The sequence below is a fragment of the Aspergillus pseudonomiae genome, assembly GCF_009193645.1.
Source record: "Aspergillus pseudonomiae strain CBS 119388 unplaced genomic scaffold BDV37scaffold_79, whole genome shotgun sequence".
NCBI classification, from domain to species: Eukaryota; Fungi; Ascomycota; class Eurotiomycetes; order Eurotiales; family Aspergillaceae; genus Aspergillus; species Aspergillus pseudonomiae.
The window spans coordinates 42,436-63,286 of NW_022476071.1; the positions used below are offsets into that span (position 1 = coordinate 42,436).

The 20,851-nt window shown below is 48.9% G+C and overlaps 9 protein-coding genes across 9 annotated transcripts; 3 read left to right on the top strand and 6 right to left on the bottom strand.

Moving 5' to 3' along the window:
- Nucleotides 1-249: 249 nt before the first annotated feature.
- On the bottom strand, nt 250-2,778 carry BDV37DRAFT_286642 (Golgi transport complex subunit COG4; the record flags this gene model as incomplete). Its single annotated transcript, XM_032087957.1, has 2 exons — nt 250-1,509; nt 1,558-2,778. The coding sequence occupies 2 exons, from the start codon at nt 2,776-2,778 to the stop codon at nt 250-252; spliced, it is 2,481 nt and encodes an 826-aa protein (XP_031937716.1).
- Nucleotides 2,779-3,050: 272 nt separating this feature from the next.
- Nucleotides 3,051-4,436, top strand: BDV37DRAFT_203634 (SIR2 family NAD-dependent protein deacylase). The gene is made up of 2 exons (XM_032079888.1): nt 3,051-3,338; nt 3,398-4,436. The coding sequence occupies exons 1-2, from the start codon at nt 3,216-3,218 to the stop codon at nt 4,400-4,402; spliced, it is 1,128 nt and encodes a 375-aa protein (XP_031937717.1). The 5' UTR covers nt 3,051-3,215; the 3' UTR covers nt 4,403-4,436.
- Nucleotides 4,436-4,730, bottom strand: BDV37DRAFT_203619 (uncharacterized protein). The gene has a single exon (XM_032079887.1). The coding sequence runs from the start codon at nt 4,671-4,673 to the stop codon at nt 4,470-4,472; it is 204 nt and encodes a 67-aa protein (XP_031937718.1). The 5' UTR covers nt 4,674-4,730; the 3' UTR covers nt 4,436-4,469.
- A 539-nt stretch (nt 4,731-5,269) lies between these two features.
- BDV37DRAFT_274471 (putative hexokinase Kxk) lies at nt 5,270-6,987 on the top strand (the record flags this gene model as incomplete). Its single annotated transcript, XM_032085239.1, has 5 exons — nt 5,270-5,309; nt 5,381-5,503; nt 5,564-5,589; nt 5,654-6,061; nt 6,112-6,987. The coding sequence occupies 5 exons, from the start codon at nt 5,270-5,272 to the stop codon at nt 6,985-6,987; spliced, it is 1,473 nt and encodes a 490-aa protein (XP_031937719.1).
- Nucleotides 6,988-8,443: 1,456 nt separating this feature from the next.
- On the bottom strand, nt 8,444-10,648 carry BDV37DRAFT_257786 (WD40 repeat domain-containing protein). The gene is made up of 4 exons (XM_032082981.1): nt 10,195-10,648; nt 9,605-10,096; nt 8,691-9,546; nt 8,444-8,621 (listed from the first exon to the last, which is right to left on the bottom strand). Exons 1-4 carry the CDS (start codon nt 10,531-10,533, stop codon nt 8,470-8,472), a joined length of 1,839 nt encoding a protein of 612 aa, XP_031937720.1. The 5' UTR covers nt 10,534-10,648; the 3' UTR covers nt 8,444-8,469.
- Nucleotides 10,649-11,037: 389 nt separating this feature from the next.
- BDV37DRAFT_274473 (STIMATE family protein) lies at nt 11,038-11,868 on the bottom strand (the record flags this gene model as incomplete). The annotated part of the gene is made up of 2 exons (XM_032085240.1): nt 11,038-11,718; nt 11,779-11,868. 2 exons carry the CDS (start codon nt 11,866-11,868, stop codon nt 11,038-11,040), a joined length of 771 nt encoding a protein of 256 aa, XP_031937721.1.
- A 1,207-nt stretch (nt 11,869-13,075) lies between these two features.
- BDV37DRAFT_274474 (SNU13 family protein) lies at nt 13,076-13,544 on the bottom strand (the record flags this gene model as incomplete). The annotated part of the gene is made up of 2 exons (XM_032085241.1): nt 13,076-13,434; nt 13,523-13,544. 2 exons carry the CDS (start codon nt 13,542-13,544, stop codon nt 13,076-13,078), a joined length of 381 nt encoding a protein of 126 aa, XP_031937722.1.
- Nucleotides 13,545-14,719: 1,175 nt separating this feature from the next.
- Nucleotides 14,720-15,457, bottom strand: BDV37DRAFT_286648 (putative pre-mRNA branch site protein p14; the record flags this gene model as incomplete). Its single annotated transcript, XM_032087958.1, has 5 exons — nt 14,720-14,820; nt 14,887-15,014; nt 15,086-15,142; nt 15,275-15,298; nt 15,426-15,457. The coding sequence occupies 5 exons, from the start codon at nt 15,455-15,457 to the stop codon at nt 14,720-14,722; spliced, it is 342 nt and encodes a 113-aa protein (XP_031937723.1).
- A 985-nt stretch (nt 15,458-16,442) lies between these two features.
- On the top strand, nt 16,443-20,740 carry jhd1 ([Histone H3]-lysine-36 demethylase; the record flags this gene model as incomplete). Its single annotated transcript, XM_032085242.1, has 3 exons — nt 16,443-17,080; nt 17,267-19,751; nt 19,808-20,740. 3 exons carry the CDS (start codon nt 16,443-16,445, stop codon nt 20,738-20,740), a joined length of 4,056 nt encoding a protein of 1,351 aa, XP_031937724.1.
- Between the last annotated feature and the right edge of the window lie 111 nt (nt 20,741-20,851).

Below are 20,851 nucleotides of genomic sequence, written 5' to 3' on the forward strand. Positions count from 1 at the left end.
TAATCCCTGGATGGTTCAGAATAATCGATAACATTCTTCCTTATATTTCTTCAACTACTATGCATCAATATATGATAATGTAGCAGAATACCAGAAGATGTAAGAAAAGAAAGGGGGAATGAGAAAGAGAAATATTTAGTTGTTCTGTAAAAGTGTCTGAAAGATATTTGCAGTGCTTAAACATATTTGAGGAATATACAATATTAAAATACTCGTTGGTAAAGTGACGCCATTTAGCTTGCCACTAAGCTAGTATTGAGTGTTCTGTCGTCTCACCATTCCTCGAATCCTTGCCTGTTCTTCTCGGGACAGCTTCTCGACTACTTCGGCTGTCTCGCCTCCACGTAATACATCCTCCCATTCGTCGTCATCCATGCCCATGATTAACGTCATTTGCATGCAGCGAGCAAATGCCTCCCGGTGGCGGTATCTTCCCGGTGCCCCATGCGTGCCGCCAACAAACACTGCCGCGCTAGCAATTCCCGAGATGTCTCGTTCTAGTCGTGTGGCGCCTAGTGCGTTGACACGACCTTGATACGACCAGAGTCGCTTCTCCAAAAGTCGGGAGAGATAAGCCACCGTGATAGTTAATAGACGGTCAAAGGCAGACGCCGTAAGTATACGAGATATTGGGACAAGGAGTTCAGCCCAACTGACTGCAAAACGCGGACGGACAAGTTCCGCACGGCTGGCAGTATCATCCACATCCTCGTCACGGTCGTACTCATGGTACGAAGTGCTGGTGGGGTCATTGTCATCTCCGGGTTGATAATCAATATCTCGGAATGCGTCTGCTAAAATGGGCCGCAGGCGATGCTTGATGACGTTGTTGAACACGACTTGAATGCCATCGGACAGAAGGTCGTTGACCTTAGACTCAAAAGATGATGATAGGGCTTGCAACGTCTGCGCTGCGAGCTTGGCATCTGCAGTGACAGGAAAGAGGGAATGTAGTTGGTCCGTCTCTTCAGTTTGCCCGTTGGGACCAGTTATAGTCTTCCTGGTTTCGGTATGCGTCTGGACGATGCGTCGGATGTAATCAACGGCTACATCCAGATTATTGACCAAGACTAGAAAAGAGACTATCAGATGCTCTGGAGGCTGAGCTCCTTGTACTGATGCTCTCGGATAGCATTCATCCCGCATTTTCCGTTGTGTCATTCCAATGAAATCTGACCCTAGCACACGAGACAGAGTCGGCACAACATTAGTAACTACCGCGATTTGCGACGTTGCAAGTGATTGCTGTAGGACTTTGTTGACTATGTACATGATGTCATCGACGGCCGAGGTGATATATGGCGGGTCAGCCTTTAGTGGCCTCTGTGGGTTTAATGTCAGACCAGTGGGCTGTTCATCCAGCTGGAATGCCTTCTCAACTGTCCGACGGAAGAAGAAGGTGGTCATGGCATTGAATGGAGAAATAAGTCGGTCATTGACCTTTTTCGATAAAGTGGATTGCTGCAGGAATTGAGGCGGCGTATACGACTTGTCGTCTTCGTCAGGAGTCTATGGACGTTAGCTGGCAAAAACGATAAAGGCTCACTTATGACCCACATTGCATGTTTCTGCCAAGAATCGGCAATATAGTGACCAACGACCTAGCATAACTGCCATCTCATTTAGTATTCCGTCGATCTCTTTCATGTCAACACCCTCATCCTCAGCCGCTGAAGCCCCATCCCGGTTTGCAGGGGAGTTCGACCGCGGTGTGGCACTGCGCTGAGGAGGTAGAAAGCTTTGTACTAGGAAAGTAAATGCATATGATTTGATGTCAGTCAGCTTGCGATCCACATGCCTCTCATCACCCCAGGTGTCGAGAATGATACCGCCTTGGACATCTGCCTCAAGCTGTAGTCGCTCAATAACTCGGTTCATCTTTCTCGGACCGTAATGTCGCTCTACCAGTCCCCCATGACCATCAACAATTTGAGCGATATGTTCAAACAATTTGGTCAGAACATTTGCGTAAAAGAAGCCATCCTGGCTTTGAGTTCCTGCCCCAGCATTGAGGTTGGATCGCGCTCGTGACGCCACACCCTGGCATACGTAACGCCCGTAGACGTCAAGGCCAACATCTGAGCGGCCGATAAGAGGAAATAACTTGAAAAACCGCGTTATCTTGGCGCCATTGCTCTCCTTGACGGCCCTGTCGAATTCGCGCAAGAACAAGCCACAGAGGGATTCAGCAGCATTATCCAAGGTTACATTTGGCGGGTCCGGAACTTCCGCCGTAGGCACCATCTCAGCCGCGAAAGCTCCATGAACAACTTCTGGTGGGACTTTGGATGCCCGATTCAGATAGCTGGCTGCTGTTTCCCAATCCTGCGGGGCACCCATGGAGCCCGCGACTCCCAGCACACAGGCCTTGAGTTCAGAAACCTGTTCCACCACATCTAAAGTAGATTTTACCCGAGATTTTTCCAGATCCAGGCGGCGGACTGCGCTTGAGATTCTCTCTGCGGTGGCCGCGGCCTCTGTGAGCATGCCATGGCTGATGGATCGAGTGGTGGTGGTTTGGGAGCCGAGATGCGCACGGAGCAAATCCAATCGACCTAGTTCACGTGAAAAATCCTTCTGAGAGGCGACGAGGGCATCTAATCGAGCTGTGACCGACGTCTCCTGTTCGTGAAGGTGCGATAAAGTAGCCTTAATTTCTGCGAGAGAGCTGGCATTGAAGATATCGGACGAGGAGCCCGCATGAGGCCTGCTAGAGTCTAGAGAAGGAGACGAGGCCACCGCATGTCCATTGATATCGCCGACATTGGCTTCAGGCATTGTCCACTACGGCAGTTGCGAACGAGCAACTGACCAAAGGGAACAGGGGAATTGGGAGTGAAATGGGGTTAATCTGGCATGTTGTTGAAAGGATGGAAGAGGAAGGCGGTAAATGAAAGGGACTGGGTTGCTTTCAGACCAAGCAGTGTCAAAAATTCACAGTGAGGTATTAATGCCTCAGGCATGAATAAAGAAGACCCGATCGGGTAAACCGTCGATTCGACGTCATTCAAGATTATTTCCCCATACAATTTTCTTTCCGCCAGGTTAAATGGAAATCATCAACCTTGATCATTAGTGATCTAACAAAGCCCCGACTTTACCCAGCCTCTTCTGACTCGTTCACTTCTCTTCACAATTTCTTCGTCACCATTGGGCGCCACCGCAGACCCCAACATCAACCCGCCAGGCCCAATTCCGGCCGATTGCCTCGCACCATGGGCAACGAACCGTCGACCTTGGTAGATGAAGATACCCCTTCGTCCACGCTAGAAGCTCGGACCCTTGAGGCGGTTGCTAAATATATCAAAGCAAAGGATGACTGCCAAATTGTGGTGATGGTAACCCTCCCCGAATTTTCCCTTCCCCCCACTATTCCGACTGACAAGGTCTACGATAGGTGGGCGCTGGGATTAGCACCTCGGCGGGCATTCCCGATTTTCGTTCCCCAGAAACGGGAATCTATGCTAATCTGGCCCATCTTGACCTGACGGATCCTGAAGATGTGTTTGACATTAGCTTTTTCAGGGAGAATCCGCGGCCATTCTACGCATTGGCGCGGGAGCTGGCCCCCGGCCGATATCGACCCACTATTGCGCACTCTTTTGTCAAGTTGCTCTACGACAAGGGTCTTTTGATGAAGCATTTCACACAGAATATCGACTGTCTCGAGCGCCTGGCAGGTGTGCCTGGGGATGTGATCGTTGAGGCACATGGGAGCTTTGCAAACCAGCACTGCATCGACTGCAAGGCTGAATATCCCGAACAATTGATGAAGCGGTCCATTAACGAGGGTGAGGTACCTCGGTGCTCCCAATGCAATGGGCTTGTGAAACCGGATATTGTTTTCTTCGGCGAAGCATTACCGGAGGAATTCTTCCTTAACCGGACGCTTCCAGAACAGGCGGACCTTTGCATTGTTATGGGCACTAGTCTCTCCGTGCAGCCTTTCGCTAGCCTACCAGCATTTTGTCGGGATGGGGCACCCCGCGTGCTCATTAACATGGAGCGCGTTGGTGGAATGGGGTCTCGACCGGATGACGTCCTTCTTCTAGGAGACTGTGATGCTGGGGTGAGGAAATTCGCCCGAGCGTTGGGATGGGAACAGGAACTGGAATCGCTCTGGGAGAGCACGAATCCGGATAAGGGAACCCGAGATACGGAAGTCACTCCTTCGCAGACAAGAGATGAGCGTCTGCGAGATGAAATAGAGCGCCTTACCAAAGAGGTTGACCGCACTTTAGGTATCTCAGATGCCTACCAACAACGAGTGCGGCAGAATCTAGACCAGCATAGTAATGGCATAGAGAAGATGGCTCTAGCCGAGGAGCGGCGACAGAGTTACGAAGGCCTGGCACATGTATTCCCCCATTTAGCGCGAGAGAAGAAACCATCTGCCATTTAGACGTAGAATCATATGACCATATGCATTGGTGGCTCGAGTGGATGGCGTTGTGGTAATGTTTATTTATTTATTTTGTGGCTTGATGGTTTAAACTTTCTGACGGGTCCGTTTTGTTTGATTTAATCTTGTCGTTTTTACCTTTTCCTGGGAAAAGGAGAAAGAAAAAAAAAAAAAAAGGAAAGAAAAGAGAGAGAAAGAGAGAGAGATCCATTGACCTGTGACTGTCCGGTTCCTTTATTGTTATTATTGTCATTGTGATTTGTATTATCATTATTATTATTATTTTTTCGGGTGAGAAGGAACGGAATTAATTCAACGGCGGTATTAAACTGGAACTTATTTTCTATAGTCAATGATGGATGTTCTTCGTACCCAACAACCTCTTGTAGCCCTAACCTGTCAAATGATACGTCACGGAATTGGCCCTTCACCGATCTTTGGAGGTGAAATGCGGAGAGTTTGAATACCCGCGGGGTATCTACCATGGTGCAGGAGGTGTGGCATACAACATGAATGAGAAAGTCAACGCGAATAAAAAGGGGACGGAGGGGGGGTTCGTAGAATAAAACTAATTTTATCTTAGTCAAATTGGAGAGAAACAATACCCAAACAAGGACCGGTGAGTTGATGGTCCGGCCATGATTTCATCTCTTGCGGGGCTCTGGTCTTAAATTTTCTTGGTGATGCGTATTTTAGGGTCAACTGCCGCCCCACGCTCGGCGCTGATATCATTCAACTCTTTAACCTTCCCCAAACAACTCCCTCTTTCACTTCTTTTCCCTATTAACCTTCCATCTATCTCGCGCTTCACTTTTACCGACCTCACTTTATTATCTTCCCCTTAATCTCTCAACTAACATCATCACAATGGTCGGAATTGGCCCCAAACGCCCCCCATCCCGCAAGGGTGAGTTTGTTATCAGCAATGCCCCGCCACGGGTTTACCGATTCGGCGTCTAATCGGCATCCCGTCTATAGGATCGATGCATGAGCTCCCCCAGAACTTGTTGGAGCAGATTAAGCAATTCGAGGACGTTTTTACCGTGGACAGTGCCAAACTTAAGCAGATTGCAGACCATTTCGTGAAAGAGCTCGAAAAGGGTGGGTTTCAACTGGTCCGTTCGGCTGGTGGAGGTTGAAGGCTAATCGATAGCGGATCAGGTCTAAGCGTCGAGGGGGGGAATATTGTGAGTTCTTATCTGGATACTTCACCTTGCCCCTCATAACTCAAAGACTAATTCATTTCCGCAGCCCATGAATGTGACCTGGGTCATGGGATTCCCTGATGGCGACGAGCAGGGAACCTTCCTTGCTTTGGACATGGGCGGCACCAACCTGCGTGTTTGTGAGATCACCTTGACAGAAGAGAAGGGCGCTTTCGACATAACCCAGTCCAAGTACCGTATGCCGGAGGAGTTGAAGACGGGCACCGCGGAGGAACTGTGGGAATACATTGCGGACTGTTTGCAGCAGTTCATTGAAGCCCACCACGAGAATGAGGCACTGTCTAAACTACCACTGGGCTTCACCTTCTCCTATCCTGCCACACAGGATTACATTGATCATGGTGTTCTCCAGCGTTGGACCAAGGGATTCGACATTGACGGAGTAGAGGGCCATGATGTTGTGCCCCCATTGGAGGCAATCCTCAAGAAAAGAGTACGTTTTCTGGAAATTGAGCCAGAGCCGGATGACTAACTTTAGTCCAGGGCCTTCCTATTAAGGTTGCTGCTTTGATTAATGACACTACTGGCACCCTGATCGCTTCTTCTTACACCGACTCAGACATGAAGATTGGCTGTATTTTCGGCACTGGTGTCAACGCCGCCTATATGGAAAACTGCGGCTCGGTTCCCAAGCTTGCACACAAGAATCTGCCCCCAGACATGCCTGTAGCCATCAACTGCGAGTACGGTGCCTTTGACAATGAGCACGTTGTTCTGCCCCTCACCAAGTACGACATCATCATCGACCGCGACTCTCCTCGCCCAGGACAGCAAGCTTTCGAGAAGATGACCGCAGGTCTTTATCTGGGAGAGATATTCCGTCTGGCTCTCCTGGATCTGTTGGAGACGAGGCCTGGTCTGATTTTCCAGGGTCAAGACACCTCCCAGCTCCGGAAACCTTATCTGCTGGACGCGTCCTTCCTCGCAGCCATTGAGGAGGATCCGTACGAGAACTTGCAGGAAACCGAGGAGCTTATGGAGCGCAAGTTGAACATCAAGGCCACCCAGCAGGAGCTGGAAATGATCCGTCGCTTGGCGGAGTTGATCGGCACTCGTGCAGCTCGCCTGTCGGCGTGTGGTGTGGCCGCCATCTGCAAGAAGAAGAATATTGAGTCTTGCCATGTGGGCGCAGATGGCTCTGTCTTTACGAAATATCCCCACTTCAAGGCCCGTGGAGCTCAGGCTCTGCGCGAGATCTTGGACTGGGCACCTAACGAGAAGGACAAGGTGGTCATCATGGCTGCTGAAGACGGCTCTGGTGTTGGAGCGGCTCTTATTGCTGCATTGACATTGAAGCGGGTCAAGGCAGGCATCAGCTGTGGCATCCGGGATATGGCTGATATGCAGAGTCTGATCTAATATGTGGGTGTTGTCGACTTGATCTAACTCCGGGCGTTAATCATTGGAGATACATCTTCACGTCCTTGTTCTTATTTCTTTCTTTTTCTTTCTGAGGGGATGACATATCAACACGAGGGACATGGCTCGGTTTACAACATAGACCGATGGGGTTTTTTATACGGGAAAGGCGAGTATAATAAAAAAGGCAAAAGATAACTATTTGATTACACACATTTACATATGGGAATTAACTTACGTTCAACAAACCACGATTCTGGGACTAAACAGTCTTGTGCTTGGAGGATATTTCCAAGACTCAGCAAGAGTCTAGCCACTCTTGAGTCAGCGTTGGGATTCACATATGGGGTTCTAAGACATACAATAGCATCCGCTATCAGCACGGAGGCATTCCCACTAGAAACGACCCGTGATCTTGCTCACCATCAGGATAGTACAGCGCCCTTGGAACAGCTGCAATGCCCCAAAATATGCCTCCGTTTGCTCGTTACCTTACCTGGAGAATATGTCGGCATCTGGGACTCAGTGCTTGGGGTCAAGATTGAATTGAATGGCTAAATATCACTCTAATCTGGCCCACTGGAAAAGATCATCAGTCAATTCTACTCTGTGACTGTTTCTTCCCTTGTATACTTCCAACTATGAACCCTGCTACCCACCGCGTCGTCCTCAATACAGCGGCATCATCCTATTGTGACGAGAGAAGTTAGCAGTACTTCCCCCCCCATGATACTACCCAATTTATGCCCGGAGGGGCGGCATAGTCTCCCAGGACCATTTCATGACTAGCAGCTTTTATACTAGGACTAATTCAAGCCTTGCCACCTACCCTGGGCAAAGAGCAATCTTTAAGCAAACTCTCGTAATAGCCAAGCTGCACCCACTGCCGCTACCTCTTCTATCGCTACTACGGCTGCCTACTACCTACTACAATAACAGCCAATACCCCGGGCCACACTCTGGACCCCAGTAAGAGCTTTATAAGAGCTCTCGTAAAACACAGCAAAGTAGTAGTAGTCCCCATTCACAGCGTGGGGCCAAATATGAACTGCATTCTAATTTTGCCCTCTTCCATAATGATTAGTTAGAGAACCAATGGAAGGCCACCGATTGAGTTAGCTTTGCGCAAGTATATACAGCGCTACGGTGGTGGGTGATATAGGCTAACTATACACGGGATTGAGGGGGGAAGGGGAACTTTGACTTCTCCTTCCTTTCTATTCGTTCTGCCTTCGTATACTGAAGCAGATTGGCCCTAGTGCTTGCTATATTCTACTACACCCTCATTGAGGAATAGTTAAAGACAACTTGTCTAGAGAACAACCAGGTATACCTAGATAGTCGCGCGACTGAGATTGAGAAACTATATTTTGAACTTAGAGAGCCATGGCAAAGAAATCTAATGGACTAAATTCGTTATCCAAAATGTATTCTATTTACAGATATACATGATGTACGATCTTCTGCCTCGCTCGTCGTTGCTTATCCTCGGATTTCCCAAAGCCTAATACGCCCCTGCTCGTTGCCGACGGCCAACTGTCCTGAATTGGGCGAGACGGCAACTGACGAGATACGTCCAAGAGGGGTGTTAGACGTGGGCCAGTTACGGTATACAGTGCAGGATGGAAGATGAACTGTAACGGTTAGGATGCGTTAAACTTAGTAAAAACAGAAGGGAGGTAAGCAAAATAAGCTTGACATACCTATTCTCAAGGCATCGCGCTTCCAGCGACTAGCCATTACGAAGAACTGACCATCCGGAGCAAACACCAGGTGGCTGATTGGCGTCGTCAGCTGGTCAAGTGCACGTACGGGTTCAGGGTTGCGTGGAATAGCTGGAGCGTTATTATCTGCCGAAGAAGATTGTGCTGCATATGCTGCGGCCCATTCACGACGATCATAGACGTTAACCACTCCACTAGAACTGCCGATTGCAATCCAACGGTCGCCTCCCAACTGTGTCCGTCCGGAACGTCCTCCAAGAGCAAGGACTGTCGTGCCTACCGCACCGGCATCCATCCAGCGGGCCACCACTTGATTCAAACTGCCATCCCATTCGGATACTTCACCGTTCTTACTGACGACCGTCATGCCTTCACCATCACCCCACCAGGCAAAGTCCGCAACGCCTCCCTGGCCATCCACGCGAACTTGTGCAATCCATTGTGCCGTACCCGAATTCAGAACGTTGATGAGACCACCGCCCTTGCGCGACGTGCCAACAAGCCCCACATACCGTCCGCAAGGAGAGAGCTTAAATCTTTCCATGGACTTCTGTTCCTCTTTTCTGTCGGCGGAGCCATTTACCTTGTCAACCTTTCCTGTGTCAAGATCCCATATATGAAAATATCGCCGACGACCGGAAGCAAATATCTTGTTACCGATTGGGGGAGCGAAAGCAGATGTGTGAATAGGTGTACGGCGAATATGAAATGACGTGAGAAGAGGATTAGGGGCGGCCGCGGAGGGTGCGATATGATGTAAGAATAGAGTGGCAGCAGGTCCCGAGGACAACAGCAATGGATAATGGGGATGGAAAGAAAGCGAATCGACAGATGACTAGAAAGCAGGATTAGCTATTTCCACCGTCCGACAGTTGGACAAACATCACACTTACTGGCTGATCCCCCCCGACATCCTTCAGTCTTTGAATGTCGATAACCTCCTGTCTTAGCTTTCTCTTTCCACCTGGGCCTGCATCCTCGAGCTTGGTAAGATCAGTGGCACCTTGAAGTAGCTTGGCCAAAGGCTGTGCATCAGTTTGCTCTTCATCATCTGTATCCATGACGTCCGCGTGCTCAGAGTCGGAATCGCCCCGGCTCTTTTGTTGTCCCGGAATCGCCCATTCCGGTGTAGGATGCAGCTGCTGATAATGGCGGCGAAGTCGTCGAATATACTCATTGCCACTAATCACGTCCTCAGACTCAGCGACACGCAGCTTTCTCAACCTCTGCTGGCTGGCTAGGGAGACAGCTAGAAGTTCGTCGTCGCTATCATGCCACACAGCCGGAGCTTCCTCCAGATCTTCTTCCTCAGTTTCGGAAGGTGTTTCCGGGGATTCGGCGAGGTCAGTGGAAACGGGTCCAGCCCCAGAATCAAGGAAAAAAAGCTACAAAGGAAACACATTAGCGCGACCAACAATTTGACAGTTTCTCTTTTCTTGCTTCTTTTACAAGAGAGAAAGGAGGAGAGGGGTGATATACATACATCGGCATCATCAACGCCATCCAGTTCTTGATCCTCACCCCCATTCTCCCCACGATCTGCGTCAGAGCCCTCATCGCCGCTTTCTTGCGATAAAGCCAAAAGGCTGCGCTCCTTTTGGCCTTTTAACGCGCCTTGAAAACCCTCGTCGTCGCCAAATAGCAGCTTTTCCAATTTCTTCTCCGATTCATCCTTTTCAGGAATATCATCAGAGCTGTCGCTCGTGTTGCTGTTCATTTCCACGTCGCTGTCTTCTTGAGTAGCCCTAGCATTCTCAAACGGCGAACGTGAAATCTGCTTATATTTCTGGCGGGCTTTTTGCTTGACATTGACTTTAGGCATTATGTAACTCGCTTAATCTTTTGGGATTTACAAGGATGTATATGGCCTATTATAAGGTAGAATGAATAAAAAAAAACGGTATTTTAATGGAAAGAAAAGAAGGCAAGAAGCAGAATCGAAGAGTAAGTTGGTGCCGACAATGGTGGAGTTTCGACAATAATTTTCTTCATTCATCCGGCAGAAGTGGGCGGTGGGTTCTGCGGTAAGAAAAGCTGCCTTAGGGTATTGCAGTCTTCAGGCAAGGACATTTGACATCTATGGCAACAAAAAAGCATGAACATATACCTAGACCGAATATGGAAGCATATAACTTATGAAAACCTACCAACTCAGAGCGAATTCTCTAAACATTGTTTAAGAAAAGGCAATATGGACAAAATGACAAGAGGGGAAATAAAACAAATCACAATCAATTCCGACCTTATACCAATGGAACCGAACCATCTGCCACCGTGACAACTACCGATCATTAACGCCGACTTAAACACCGTTTCAAAGCATAGGCTAGTCATGATCTTTTTGTGGTGTTGCAAACTCTGCCGATGATAGCGTATGATCATTTTCAATATGTCCGGCGCGAGCTCTAGTAGATGTTGATGATGCAGAACTATGCTCCAGTTCGCTGGTTGGATGGTACTCAGCAGAGTCAAATAGGCGCCCGACATCCTTCTGGGGAGGGCTCACGAATACTTTCCTGCTGCCCTTCCCAGCAGAGTCATCTTCTGATTCTGATGCGACCTCCTCTTCCAGCCCGGCCAACAAGGCATGATGGTGATCGTGCCTATCATCTAGTACGTCATCGACCTCACTCTCTTCTAGCATTTCATGCGACGGTTTCTTGATGAATATATCGATGATGTAATATTGAATCGCATTCATGATTACCGGAAAAAGCAACATCACAAAGATGATTTGAATGGCTGTGTTACCCTCGGTCCATCGCAGAGCCCAGTCGCCCACCTTGACGATGAACGGCAACAATTGAATGAGGAAGAAGACGCATATCTTCATCCCCAAAAGTCCCACAAAGTATATCATAGATTGTTTGAACCACCAAGTCGCTCGTGGCGGACGACCGTAGTGCCCAGACTTAATAGAGTCCGGGGGATCTGCAAGAGGTGTGTAAAGAGCCAGGCGGTTCAAAATGTGGAGGATGAAAATGAGAATCGGTATGCCGAGAGTAGTCTGCGATTAGCATTAGCCAGCTACTAAGAAGATACAGAGATACAAAACCGAGGAACTTACATCGATGCCTAGGTTCAGTATGTAGAAAGAGCATGGGTTTGGCTTATACTCGCTCGTAATTTCTAATTGACCGGCCGAGAACATGGACATGAGCAGATTCGCCAGATGTAGCATAGCCGATCCGAAGACCTGCTTAGAAACATCGAACGCCCACACTTTTAGGGGTCGTTGAGGTCTTTCCCTCCATCTCTTATAGACAAGGGATAAAAGTGCTAACGCTCCGAGAGCGACTTGCACCAGAAGAGAGAAAGGACCTAACAGCCTGCATTCTCCGGTGTCATCACTATCTCCGCTTGGATCTGGGCCTGCCAGGGAAAAAGGGATAGTTTGAGAAGTCGGAGTCGGTATGGGTGTGGCGAGAGTGCTGGAAACAAAGTCCAAGTCGCCAGCCGAAACGCTGCTGATGAAACCTGTAATAGTAATCGCCACACTGGCTACCGAAGTAAACTTTGAGACAGGCATGGCCGGCCTATCTCTATCTTTAACGAGTAATACGTTGGGTAGAATCACTGGTGTGAGGGCTAATAAGTTTGAGGGGGCTCAAAACAAGGCGGCTAGTGTGAGTGATGCGAAGTCGTCCGCTCATGTAAAAGAAGGCTCCCTATACAATGGGGGAAGCCTGTTTAACGCACATACGGACGAGTATCGCTGTGAAAACAGGTGTATTTGACATGTGTGAACGTCAACCGCAGGGCAAGTTCTCCTTTACCAGCAAGGATCCTGAGCCAGCCAGGTGGGTTTTTACAGTTATCTGAGAATGGGGAACAGAAACATCGCGGTAGAAGCGGCGGTGCCAGGACGAGACACCGCCCCCGCCCGTAAGCGGAGCTGTCCACTAGTTCCCAACTTTTGGGTTAGTCTTAAGGCAGCTAAACTGCTAGTATCTTCGGATGAAGGATACTCACTAGACCCTTGATAGATAGGTACATAGTTAATCTGTTTCGCATTGATCCCTTCAATAATCTACAAAGCAGCTAGAAGATAAATCCCTTCGTACAAGTTTCCAACTAATATTTATGATACTTATTTTCCTGCCTTCTTGACCCCTATTCAATTTGTGATTATATCTAATCAGTCGTGAATTGAAGTGGATATGCGGGTCTATCTTTAATGAGTGATCCCAATATATATTCAATGGAGAAATATTATCTAAGATAGCGTCTCCCGGATAAGGGAGGTATCGAGAATGCTCCATTTCCGTTGTTGTGTCTTTCATCTAGATGCGAACCCACCGGAGCAAGGATTGACACAGCTGCGATATCCCATATCTCATCGATTCCACCAAGTAAACTATATCTTAGATCATGAGCCTCTCAACCTTGTCCTTGATAGTCCGGATCTGTCCCATGAGGTCGCTAGCCTCGTTGGTGGTGATGCTAGCCGCGATCACCGGACGAGAGACACCAGTCGCCCGGCCCAGAGCAAGCTTGCTGGGCACGAAGACATACGGGGTATTCTTGTCTTCACAGAGAAGGGGGATGTGCAAAAGGATAGCGAGAGGATTGGTGTCTGCAGCGAGGATGACGATTTCAGAAGTACCACGGTTGAGGGTTTTGGTTGCTTCGTTTGCTCCCTTCTTCAGCTGACGGTAGTGAGAAGCCTGCTGTACAAGGTCCAGAAGGTTCTGGGTGAGGCTCTCATCAGCCAGAGGCCAAGCTACAAAGGAACAGACATTAGCTCATGATCGGAAAGCGCTCAACCGGGAACGAATCCAGATACAACAGATAGCAAAACTCGCACTCACCGGCATTAGGTTCTCCAGACATGGTTTTGTAAATGGTATTGGCTTCACACGGAGGAGTGGCTCACGCAAAGGATCACTGCCGTCTTGCAGATCTGTATGCTTGAAAAGATTGTTTGAGAGAACGCTGTTCGGTTGAGAAAATCTTGACAAAAATGACTGGTGGGGCGGTACAAGGACTAACCTCCTTGGGAAATAGTAATGCCTTAATTAACAGGCATGAATAATCACAGGCTCTCCAAGAGTTGCATGTCTACTAATCAACCTTTTTTTTTTTTTTGGCAGATTTTTTGTTCTCTTCTATCTTCTCTCATGATCCCGATCGATGATTCTATTCACTTTGCAACTCCAATAGGAAGACGAAACCCTCCCAGCATGTTTTATGCGATGATAATAGATCCCGGACCGAGTTTGACTTGTGCATAGGGTGAAAGGCAATGACTTTTACGGAGTATTGGGTCATGTTGAACATGGCTGTTTATCACCTTTGACACTACTAGTAGTACTCCGCTCAGGTGCACCTTGACAAGAACTCCAGCCATGATGTGATTACTGAGTAGTCAATCTCCTACCATCAGAACTGACGAATTAGGTGTGGGTACATACCCGTATTACAGTTGCCCAACTGTCCAAGCCTACCCTAAGGCCCTCTAGACTAACTGAAATAAGCTTAAGGGGATCTGTCAGGGGAGCCTGTGCCCGACCATGCAGGGTCGCATGATCTTCAAAGTAGATCTACGCTCCATGTGGTAAACATCACATGTAACGGCCAGTTGATTCGGAAAACCGCTTTTTTATAAACTCCTAGGCATTAGGCATGTAGATTGCCTCATCTAGTGGTGCCCAGGTCTCATTGTGTGTTCTGTTCTTATAGGGGTGGACAATAAGCTGGTCTCATAGGTTAACCGCGACAGCCGACAGTGGCCGGCGATCGAGAGCGATTATATTGATAGTAGCTAATAACCAGCCGGAATGGTGGAATTGACCCAGCCTGAAAGATCCCATTCTGTATCGTTTCCCTGGTCAATAGCCAGAGAGTGTCATTCAACCCGTCGGCCACCCTCATACTAGTATCCATGAATAAGAGTCACGAAACCCATAAGACTAAAACGCCAGAAACCCCACAACCAACCCATGATAATACGCAGCCAGATGCCTGCAAAGGGTACACAGAGAAAAGCAAGAAAAAGAATCGTAACGTCATTCTATACCGTGCTGCTGTTTAAGACGTTCCAAATTCTCTTGCCTTTCCGCCAAGTCCTCTTTCGACTTGAGCATTTTCTCTGGCTGGTGGTATAGTACTAGGAGTAAAGGGTCAGTCAAGCCTCACCTCGATTGAAGTAGAGTACGTCCAATCCAATACGTACCGACGAGGTATCTGTTCTGGAAATTGAATCCATTGAGCTTATCGCATGCCTGTTTGGCGTCGTGAACGTCTTCGTATACTACAAATGCGGTGCCCTTCGAGTTGTTCGCAATACCCTGACGTATTTGTCTAGAGACAGAAGGTTAGTCTACAAACGAATAATGGGGAAAAATTTTATGCTTCCTTTGCGACTAACTTACCTGATAGGTCCGAACTTGCCAAAAAGGTCGAATAGTTGCTCAGCAGTTACGTTGTAGCTATACAAACAGCCTCTTTATTAGTATTTTATCCTCAAATCATGCATATATCCTTCTCTCGGTTTCATCAAAGACGCTAGACATGCGACGCTCGGCTCTGGTAGACCGGTTTATCACGACGGATGAACATACTTGAGGTTCTTGACAAAGAGAATCCTATCAGCTGTCAGTACATTGAATGAGCTTAGTAGGCTACAAATGAGGCTCCGAACGCGTAGATAGCTACGCTATCCGGCAGATCCAAATTAACGTAGGAGGGGCAGATTTGTTCGTGATAACTTACCGATTGGCTTCGGGGGCGAGCTTCCGGCTCATTCTCGGGTGGGACAGTGATGGTCCTAAAATTTGGTAGGGCGATTGATTGTGTCGAGTAGATACCCAACGGGACTGGGATCGTTCTTTTAGAAGGAAAGAAGAAGAATAGGAAGAGGAGAGAGTCACTGAACAGTGATGACCACGAGGTCGGAAACGGGGGATGCCTTTCCTGATTAGGACTAGGGCCTCGGAGGAGCCTCACTTTGTTGGTTCCTCATGAAGACAAGCATTACCAGAAACACTACGGATCTACACATCCCAAAGACGAGTACTAGGTAGCAGTATCGATTGGTAAAAGGGGCGTGGAATAAAACTACGCGGGAGTGACCTCATGTAATCTTCTCGCTGTATAAGTGGAAGACACAATCCACATAGCCAGCTCTGATCTACAACGATCTAGTACTGTTTGGCCGCAAACGATAGGCAGATATGAGGGTGGCCTGAAGACTGAGGCAGACTTACAGCGCCGCGCCCGCTTTGCCTTCCCTCGCGCTCTCCTCGGCCTCCCGTCGCCGCAATACACATCTTCTCCATCCCACAACTCATCCCATCAATTACTTTCACTGCGCGCTATCCAATCGTTTAGTTCCCTTAATCTCTTAGAGCTCTTGTGTTCCTGCAGTGTCTTTCTTAATTTCGGCCGCACCCGCGGTGCGTCCTCGGTGCTGCGTCCTCCCGCCGCTCTCGACTAGTCGGCAGACTGAACTTCCCCCCTCAACCTCCCAGTGTTCCGCCGTGCGACTCTTCTCCGTCAACCTCTTTTCTTACCCAACACCGATCATCTCACCCCGTCTCGGATATCATTACATTATCCAGCGCGCGCCGTCCGCTTCGCCAGGAATGACTCTCCATTTGCCTGCGGTGGCCTCTCTATAGCCCGTGTGGTCGTTATATCCCCGCTTTGCCCGCTTGCCGCAAAGTGCCTTGTCACCTCCGGTCTTACCTCTGCGCCCTTCCCCCTTTGATTCTATATCTCAGACCCAATATGATTACTACTACATCATTTTTAAATCACTCTGGCAGTCGACCGCCACGCTATCGCACTCCCTCCCCTCCGCGACGCGCCGTTGAGCCAATTTCTCCCTGCACAACCGGCGATACTCGAGCTTCGTGGGTCGACCGCGGCGCACCTAGAGTTGCGAACTTCGATCGCAACCAGTTCACACATAATCATAGTCGATATGCTGTCGCGGATAGCGTGTCTCATCAGAGATCTAGCCATGGGAGGTCAAGTTCGACGATCGACACCCTTGCGACGATTGCCCTCGCGACGAGTCCTACTTTTGCACCTCTATCCTACCGCCCTCCATCGCGGAATTCCACATCAAACATGTCCCTTTTTCCTCCAGAGCCGGTAGACTTCGCAGAACGCCCGGCTAAACGCCCGCGGTCGGAAAAAGATTCTTCTCCATCTCATCAGCATCGTATGGGCGCATTACCAGATTTAAAACCGCCATCGGCTTTTGACAGCATGAAAACAGATGCGGAGCTATTATTGAACTTTGCGAGGCCGTCGAATTTCCACCATACCGCCCCTTCTTCGAAACGAGCGAGCATAGACGAGTCATATCGTCAATATGGAAACGAAGCAAAACGTCATGTTAAGGATGGTTTCGGGGCTTCGTACATGGACTTAGGCGAAGATAAACCTGCTTACAATACTTCGGGACACAGTAATTTTCCACCGTCGAGGATGAGATCTCAGTCTGACGGTTCGGCTGTTATTTCTCGGCCCGCCATACATAATACGCGACCGAACACAAGTTCCTCCAGCCTTCAGCCAATTGTATGGCAGGAGGAAGGAGATAGTGCAGAAAGCAATTGGCCGTCTTCTACAAATGTGGTGGCCAACAATTTTGAATATGATGCGCAGGCCCCCGGCACCATTGACCCTCAAATATCGCGAAACTCTAAGGTGGAAGACGATACAGAGCTTGAAGAGTCTGGCCAGGCAAGTTGTGCTGCTTGCAATCTTGTCCGAATACCGATGGACACTGGCGAACAAGGTGATGTCACATGGATCAGCTGTGACGGCTGCAAACGCTGGTTCCACATTGTCTGCGCGGGCTTCAAAACTGACCGCGAAATTCGGACAGTTGATAAGTTTATTTGTCGTGGGTGTCGGCCAGTTCACGGACAGACTACCTTTGTTCGCAAGTCATCTCGTGCCCGTACTGCTATCGATTATGCCGGTCTCAACCAGGGACTTGTTAAGACTGCTACGGAGTCGATGGAGCACCACTATATTGAGCCTATCCGAGAAGGGAAAATTCGCTTTCTACCAGAGAGCTTTCCACGCATGCGCCCGGAGCTAGTCACAGCTGAATATTTCGAGCGAGGGAATGGCATGACAGAGCCAATCGTAATACCAGCCCATCTAAACACGCGGGATCCGTTTTCGACCAGCAGCCCTGACTATGATGCACTCATCCAAGAAGCGTCTACCCAGGAAATGTTCGATGAGCTGTTGGACCACACACATGAAGACTGTCAAGGTGTTGAGACTGTGATTGATTGTGGCCAAGATCAATTAGACATGGTCATTCCCCAGGGTCTCACAGTCAGAGCGGTTGCAGAGCTATATGGGCCTGAAGAAAGGGTAGAGGTGATAGATGTTAAATCACAACAAGGCGAAGACAAAAGGTGGACGATGCAGAGATGGGCCGACTATTATGAAAATGCGGGATCTAAGGTCGTTCGAAACGTCATCAGCCTGGAGGTGTCGCAGAGTAGATTGGGCAAATTGATTCGTCGACCGAAGATCGTGCGTGATCTCGATTTGCAAGATTCAGTTTGGCCGGAAGATCTAAAGGCAGTTGGGGATTATCCCAAAGTCCAGTTCTACTGTCTTATGTCCGTTGCTGACTGCTATACGGATTTCCACATCGATTTCGGCGGCTCGTCAGTATACTATCACATTTTGAAGGGCAAGAAGACATTCTTCTTCATACCGCCTAAGGATAAACACTTAAAAAAATATGAAGAGTGGTGTAATTCACCTGCCCAAGACTCTACCTTCCTTGGGGACCAAACTAAGGAATGTTACCGGGTTGATCTTTCTGAAGGGGACACAATGTTGATTCCCTCCGGCTGGATCCATGCCGTATGGACTCCTAAGGACAGTCTAGTTATTGGAGGCAATTTCCTGACAAGACTGAACTATGGGATGCAGATCAAAATTGCCAAGATTGAAAAGGATACAAAGGTTCCAAGGAAATTCCGATACCCGTTCTTTCAGAAAATCCAATGGTATGCAGCTTTGAAGTATCTTGAAGAGGACCCTATTCCTCAAAGCGTACTGGATGCCTTCGCGCAGGACGAGAATTATCGTTTCCATCGAGATTACCCCATCTACTACGAATTTGGAGAACGGGCAAACACAGCGCCTTTCGGATCGCCGTATCATAATTCGCGCTTCTACTCGCAAGCAGAGTTAGAGGGGCTCCCAGATCTTGCGAAGTATCTTCTTCGGACCGCTTTGATTGCTGGCTCTTACATTGTTGAAGGGGTGACGGCGGACAGCAGGAATGCAATCAAGCGATCAATCCCGAAAGGTGTTGGAGATCCGATTGACACTGTTAGAAAATTCGGAATCTGGGTCGCTTGGAAGCGTGGTAACGAAAAAGCCGCTCAATGGACACGACCCGGTGTCGTTGAAAGCAATGCCAAACTCAGTCTCACAGAGAAAAAATCAGCTGGTCGACCTAGTCGTCGTTCAGAACGCAATATGGACAACCAGCGCATGTACGCAGAGAGGCAAGCTGTGCAAAGACCCCTAGAACAATCTCGTGAGACATCCAGTGCGGTCTCTGGTAGTAGTGCTTCGGTACCACCAAGCCTCGTTGTTCCTACACCTCTCATCTCTTCCGGTAGCGGGGTGAAAGAAGATAATGTTTCCAGGCCTCGGAACATTCATCGGGGTTCCGGACTAGGTCCGAAGCGAGTTGCCTGTGATGCTTGTCGCAAACGAAGGATCCGATGCCATCATAAGGATGAACAAAGTGACCCAGCGCCAACAAAGCAAATGCCGGTTAGTGTCTTCGCCGGAAACCAATCATCTCTGGCACATGATGCCGCATCTGCGCTGAGCTCTTTGGCAGCAATTGCATCTGAAGCAGGTCTTCAAGATGGAAATGGTGTGTTGGACCGATTTGAAGCTGCTGGAAAGTACGGGCCAACTGTCATGGGTACACCGCATACAGTGACCAGCAAACTAAACGACATTAGCCCTGATGGAATCAACGCAGGGAAGAAAGGACGTAGCAAGGCTTGTGATGATTGTCGAAAGAGCAAGGTATGTCGCTGCGCAACCACCGTTGTGCATTTTACTTATTAACTGGTTGTGTATAGCGGCGATGTATCCACGACGAGTATGGGCGAATCGATCCTGTCAAAGCTCAGGAACGGTCGAAACCACGAGCTGCAGCTTCTGCCAAAAGACCCCGGCCCAACGAGGAAAGCTTTAACCCCACAACAAAGAGACCGAAGCAAGAAAGCACCTCTCCCATGGCAAAGTCGGCGCATCTCAACCGAGAAGGTGACACAATAGATGCGCAGGGAGCTCGACCATCTACTCAATTATACAAGACAGGCGACTTTGATGCTATTACGCAATCGGAGATATCTCGTGCGGATCAAGGCTTTTCGCAGCAGCCAGGTATGGTAGTTGCAACAAAGGAAGCGCCTGTGGCGCAAAATTCATATGCATCACCGCCTACATTTCAGACAGATGATGTCGTTGCTAAAGAGATCAACTCAGCCTCTGTGCCTCAGCCGGCTGTTTCACTTGTGTCGCCGCCAACTTCCTTGGCAGATGAGACTGATGTCCTCCAAGACCATGCCGATGCCGAGGGAGAGCATTCTGCAATCCTTCAGACACCGACATCTAATGCTCGTCACTCTTCTCGTCAACCACGTCATGTAAATCGATATATTCCTGAGGCTCATGTCATCAAGCCGTCGAAGTCATCTGCACACACACCAAATGCACGTCGCCCATCCTTTAGCGCTTCAAGCACTGGCACGCATAGGACTACCCCTGGTCCATCGTCGGGTTCGAGGAAGTCGTTGTCACGTCCGTCATCATCACACGCAAAGACGCCAACTGCCGATAAGAAAATTGACCGTCACGCTACGTTGGCGTCCCCTGGCCAGACTGGCAAGTATATGAAGCGTGAGCGAGCGACTGGTGCAAACGGTGAGCCAGATGCTGAGAGCATGCGCTTGATCCGTGAGCTTCAAGAGCAGGAATTTGGCCTACGAAAGCGATACACGAGAGCGTAAAGCAGGCGACCGACCTGCGATTTTTTGATTTATGTCATGCTCTCTTTATGACGGGTTATGAAATTCTTTTCCCTTTCCTTTCCTTTTCTTTTTATTTTTCCCCCTCTTATC